The sequence below is a fragment of the Danio rerio genome, chromosome 6 (genome assembly GCF_049306965.1).
Source record: "Danio rerio strain Tuebingen ecotype United States chromosome 6, GRCz12tu, whole genome shotgun sequence".
Lineage (NCBI taxonomy): Eukaryota > Metazoa > Chordata > Actinopteri > Cypriniformes > Danionidae > Danio > Danio rerio.
The window spans coordinates 43562501-43568719 of NC_133181.1; the positions used below are offsets into that span (position 1 = coordinate 43562501).

Sequence of the window (6219 nt, forward strand, 5' to 3'; positions counted from 1 at the left end):
AATTCTTCAAAATTGCTTGCCAAGCTTTCGATTAAATTTCATATTGGGAATCACCCATAAAATAAAACAACAACCAGTGTTGGGGAAAGTTGTAATGGATTACAATATTGAGTTACTACCCAAAAAAGTAACTAGTTGCGTTACTTAGGGCCCGATCACACCAAACACGCTTATCCGTTTTAAAATTGCGAGGCTCACCGCAATGACTTTTTGTTGACAAGGAAAAAAAGAAGCGCAGTGCAATTTTATGTCGCTAGGCAATGACTGAATCTGCTGGGTATTGTGCGAGAGTGTTTCTGTTGATACAGGTATAATTTTAATATTTAATATTATTGTGAAATTCAAGATTTGTGCAGTCATACAGCAGCATACACCAAAAACAAAGCAACCACAAGTCTCAACCACTAGTCTTTTTCTTTATCTTCAAAACTCTTCGTAGTCTTCTTGATAACACAAACACTACTGTCACCTCAATGGAAACCCCACCTCTGCTTTCATTTGATTGGAGAATGAAAGAGACGCGACTGACGCAATGCGTTTTTTTTTTCGCTCAGAGTTGACTTTTTTGCAACAGCAAAAAAATTAAAGTGCAGCAGGCAGTTAAAAAACGAGGCCCGTAGAGTGCATAAGCAGCGTGCAAAACGTTTGTGCCTCTCAACACAAAAAGGGCATTCAGTGTGATCGGCCTCTTAGTTACTTTTTATGGCAAGTAATGCGTTACGTTACTTTTGCGTTTTTCTGACCTGGCTGAGGCTTGATTTTTTTTAATTATTTTTTTTGATGAATAGAGGAGCTCTGCAATTAATAACACAGTGTATGACCTTTATTTACCTTTAAAATAACACTTTAAAATGTATGAAGGATAATGTGATCTTCAGAGAACTTCCTTACCCAGAGCTCTACATGGCGTATATATAGATTAATGAAAGTTTAAAGCAATGCATTTGCTAATTGTCTATTCAGATAATCCTCTTTTCCTTGTCTTTCATGTAATAATAATGTCAAAATAATGAGAATATTTCCATCACAGAAATGTAAGGCCATCTTGGTTTCTTTGTGTTCCTTCATTCTCTCATTGCATGCTGGATTTTATTTTATTAAAAGGGAATTAACTAAACTGAAAAGTAACTAGAATTACAGTTTAAGTAACTTAACTTATTATTACTTATTTTTTAAAGTAGTGCAGTCCTTAGTACTCGATACTTGGAAAAGTAATATTATGTAACACTCTTTGCTTATAATGTATTATCCCCCAACACTGACTACAACTGTCTCTAGTTCATTTCTAAATGTTCGAATCACACAAATTCTGCAGAAATTCACGTCTCCTCTGAGCCCCTCCCCTGGAGAATTCTGTAATAGTAGGTGGGGCTTCATTTGCCATATTGGCTGTTACACTTTTCCCCATTCAAAACTATATGAGTGACGCGTCTTGTATGTTCTACACTGTAAAAAAAAATCTGTCAATTAATAGTTTCCATATTGTTTGTTTTCTGTTTATTTGCGGTTGTGAATTGCATTATGGGAGCTTGATTTCTGCTCTGTTGACTTTTAATGTTGAAAATTCAACTCTACAGTTTAACAAAGTGACTTTTATTGACATTTTAGTAGCTTGAAATAATACATTTACATTTAGTCATTTAGCAGACGCTTTTATCCAAAGCGACTTACAAATGAGGACAAGGAAGCAATTTACACAACCAAGAGCAACAATGAATAAGTGCTATAGACAAGTTTCAGGTCTGTAAAGTCTAAAAAGGGAAGTATTAGTAGTATTAGTTTTTTTTTTTTTTTAAATATATAGAGAAATAAATCTGTGAAACAGCAAAAATGTATTGGCAGCATATTACAAGGTTTTTGTATCGTAATATACGACACCAATCCAGAAAATATGTCACTAAACTATTAAAATGTTAATAAAAGTAGTTTTTCAAACATTTTATGATTAAAAGTTGATCAAGGTCTCATAATGCGATTCAAAGATATAAATAAACTGGGGAAAAAAAATAGAAACATGAATTACAGAATACGCAAACCTACTAATTCACAGTTCGATTTTATAGTGTATAGTCGATTTTCAGTGTGTGCCATTGTCATTTACAAATCGTGCCGTATGTAAAAAGTATCTTGTGCCAGATTTGGACTGATAAACTGTAGTCTGAACCCAGCATTAGAGCAAACCCTTCCATTTCCCTTCCTCTCATGTGGGAAAGAAATGTTTCCGCATGGTTTAAAATGACTTTCTTTCTTTTTTCATTTGTGTGTTTTCCTGTGCAGTGGTTTGACGCAGGTTTTCTGGAGCTCACTCAGGTGCCCTCTTAAAACAAAAAAAGACAGCAACATCTTCCACCTTGCTCCTGGACTTTACAATGACTGCGTTTCCTAAGCTACAGACTTGCAGAGCTGGTAAGCGCAGCACATGTTCAATATGGGCAGTGGGAGAACTCGAGCAAACATGGGACTTTTATATTCAGAGAGACTGAGTAGTTCCAAAAAGAAGATTGTTGGAACAGTAACTGCTAATGATGGAACTCAAAAGCTCGGAATGGAAAAATCTGAACAAAATGGAACTCGACTACAGAAGATACTCGGCCATTTTGGGGAAAAGATATGGATCTGTGGCTTAAACGAGAGTGAAAAACTTTGAGAGAGGTTTTAACGAAATCATTCTTACTAACAGAGCTTATCTTAAAGCTTTATAGTGTATGTATTAGACAACATTCTCCCAGTCTTTGTTTTTTAAATACTCAATATATCAAAACACACTTATAATCTGCCGTTAATGGGATGTGAAACTCACTTTAAAAAAATCGTTTTTATTAAGGATATATCATCACATTCTTTTCTCTATCACGTTACGGCTAAAGAATGGGAGATTTCTTTTCTTACCATTTAAGTCAGTTAAGCAGTTAGTAATACTACAGAATATTTTGCCAATTTATTTTAACTTAATCTCTTTATAATGCTGATTTAAAGACGAAAAACAAAGTGTAACAGCTAACATGAGAGACCAGAGCTTTGAGGGACAAATCCTACTTCTGACACGTTATTCTTTAACACTTTTTATCTGAATGGAGTTTCATTTTTTTATGTGCGTTTTAAAATCTAAATATTGGTGAACAAGTCACAATTATGACATGTAACTTGACAAGTTATGCATAGATTCACGAATCCCACACAAGATTTTCTTCACCTAATGTGCTTTCAAAGATTTCTCAACATCTCTAAATGCTTTGGAAATGGATCCTCTGTATGCGCACTATTTTTGAAGCGTCACATGATATCTGCATGTTCACACTGAATGCATGCGTGTTTGAGCACATAATTACACACAATGCACTTTTGCGGTGTAGATTTCCACCTCACTGTTAATACAAACCACCTTCAAATCTGCACTTTAGATCCTTTTCCATTATAGGCGTCACTCACTCACAATTGTAAGCATACAGAGGCGCAGATCCACGATATAAGCAATCATAATGGATGATGTTCAGTTTGATGCACGTTGTATTATGCAAGATATATAGAAGCTTTTACACTGAAATGTTTTAAACCGTGTTCATTTTGCTTTCTTTTCTAATCTTATCTGTCCCTAAGCTTTTGCCAATGACCTCATGTTATAAAAAGATGTTCGACTGACCCCTTTGTAAGGTATTTGCTCTTTTAGGGTCAGAGATATTTATATTGATATGTTAAAATGAGGTGCTGGTACATATATAAAGTAACCACTGTGGGTTGCATTCATACAAAACCCTTCTCAAGCTGGTAAGTGGCTGATATAGCGCTTAAAAAAAAAGATAAATATTGATAAAAATACTAATAATTTGATCAGATTAATGATCTGACTGTTCTGGCATCAGATCATGAAGGAAATATGTGATGTTATTGTGTGAAGATTCATTTAAAAATGTGATCTAATGCCCTAGTGAGTTGAAGAGGATTCATCTAGGTGGCTTTTTTGAGTTATCAAGTCTTTAAATGATTTTGATCAGCCTGAAAAAACTGGTTCAAATGGTTTATGATCTAGTTGGCTGACCCTGATATGTGACTTAAAGGAAACATTCACTCAAAAACACTCATTTGCAGTTCATTTATTCACTTTTTGATCAATCCAAAATGTAATGTAGGATGTAAAAAATGTTTTACAGTCTTTGGTGATTCATAGTGAATGGCTACTAGTGCTTTGAGAGTCTAACGCATAAAGCACAGGTCTCAAACTCAATTCCTGGAGAGCCGCAGCTCTGCACAGTTTTGCTCAAACACAGCTGCTCCAACTAATCGAAGAGTTCAAAAGAGTCATGAACACCTTCATTAGTTGGATCAGCTGTGTTTATGACTCTTTTGAACACCTCGATCACTTGGATAAGCTGTGTTTGATAGGAGCAAAACTGTGAAGAGCTGCGGCCCTCCAGCAATCGAGTTTGGGATCTATGACATAAAGGGAAAGCCAAACGAATTCCTTTGGCTCCTAATGACACACTGATGTCTTATGAAGCGAGTCTGTCATTTGTAGAACAGACTCCAAATGATTTGTGTGTTGTATTGGTTGTGGAAATGGTGATTATGATGATGCTGGATGATGCAACTTGTGATAATATTAATGATCAGTTCATGTTTGTACGCATGCGATTAAGTGGCTGTGAGTTTAAGGTAAAAGATTTGGAAATGTTTGTTGTTTCCGCTTCATAAGACTTCAATGGCATGGGTATTTACTTTGCTTTACCTGTATGTTTATTTGGACTCTTGAAAATGTTTAACTTGGACTTCATGAATCATCAAAGATCAAGGCTTCAGCTAAAAATGTTTAATGTCCTACTGAGGAGAATGAATGACCTGAGGGTGAGTAAATTAACATAATTTGATTTCTGAGTGAATTTTCCCTTTAATTATAAACTTTTGATTTATTATAAAATTGCAAAATGTGATTGATTGTACATGGATTGAGTATTCTTCATGTAAAAAAAAGAAAAGAAATTGTGCATACTTATGTTTGACTTCAGATTAAACCAATTATTATTTTTGTTAAAATGATAAATCAAACAGTGGGTATTTTTGACGCTTTTTCCTTGCGTAATCTCCAGATGTGAAATTGCACTCATCTGTGATAGTCATGATGATGTCATAACGGATGATGTTCATTGGCCTTTGCACCAGTAATGATGCTCAGTGTTGCATCTTTTGCTTTCTTCCAACTGAATCGCATCTAACTCTGGTTAGCTGCTTGTTGACTGATATTTATGTATGCTATATTGTACACACCATGTGTTTTTCACACAGTCTTCTTGTTTTCATGTTGGGGGAGGCGGGGAGGGGAGACTTTGTAAATAGCGTTTGGGAATATTATTTGGCTCGTACTGTATATGGAGTATGAGGTGTTTTCTTGACGGCATGAAGGTAAGCGGTAGATGATTTGAGTGTGACTGTCTCATGCTTGGCTGTTTGACGTTTTCTTGAGTGTTTTTGACCTCTTTGTCTAAGTTTGCATATTTTTCCAAATAACACAAAGTGCTGCAATCTGTGGACTCGACCTCTTTCTTTCGATTGGGATAATTTCTCCTTTCATCAGATGTTTTATGAAGCACATTCTTTCCTCCTTGGCACTCTGTCCATTTATATCCTCAAACATCTGAATATTTTAAAAGGGTCAAATGGAGTTGCAAACCCCGGGCACAGCTTAGCAAGAAGCCAGAGTGCTCTTTTTGCTGAGGGAAAAGTTCAGCTCTTTTATTTACCTGCTTGCCTGTTTGGTTATTTGTTTGTTTGGCTAAACCTTTTGTGAGAAGAGGGGAAAGGCCCTAGAGATCATGGCCGAGAGGAGTCGAGCTTGCGCATGAGTGAGCACATGAGGGGAAAGTGCGTGCCTGATGGACGTTGCATGACTTCTTTTATTTCCTTCTCATTAGCCTTTTGGGCTCTTACCCCCTTTCTGATTCAGTCCTCTCCATTTTATTCTATTTATAATATTTCTTATTCATAAAGTTCTTTTCCCTCCGTCACAGTGCCTATAAAGAAGCTTTAAAATACATGGAAACGTTTCACTGCAGAAACCCTTTAATAGATTATTAAATGCATCTTTTAAGTACTAATCAAAATGGTTCTTCTAGTGCACAAGTTTCAAACTCAGTTCCTGAAGGTGCCGCAGCTCTGCATAGTTTAGGTACAACCTTAATTAAACCCACCTGATCAAACGAATTGAGTCCTTTAGTTATGTTAGAAACC

The 6219-nt window shown here is 35.8% G+C and overlaps 1 protein-coding gene across 8 annotated transcripts in view; it reads left to right on the forward strand.

Annotated features, from left to right (window-relative positions):
- tgfa (transforming growth factor, alpha) overlaps window positions 1–5514 on the forward strand; it is an 18664-nt gene extending 13150 nt beyond the window's left edge. For 4 of the 8 annotated variants that reach the window (XR_012407144.1, XR_012407143.1, XR_012407145.1 and 1 more), the window contains 2 exons: window positions 2278–4209; window positions 4397–5514. Coding sequence is in view for 4 of the 8 variants with exons in the window: in XM_005166003.6 (XP_005166060.1) it covers window positions 2278–2285 (8 nt within the window). In the remaining 4 variants the exon portion in view is untranslated. Of the gene's footprint in view, window positions 1–2277 lie in introns of all 8 variants that reach the window. The other 4 variants (XM_005166003.6, XM_073952409.1, XM_068221602.2 and 1 more) reach the window with 1 other exon arrangement.
- The last annotated feature ends 705 nt before the right edge of the window (window positions 5515–6219 follow it).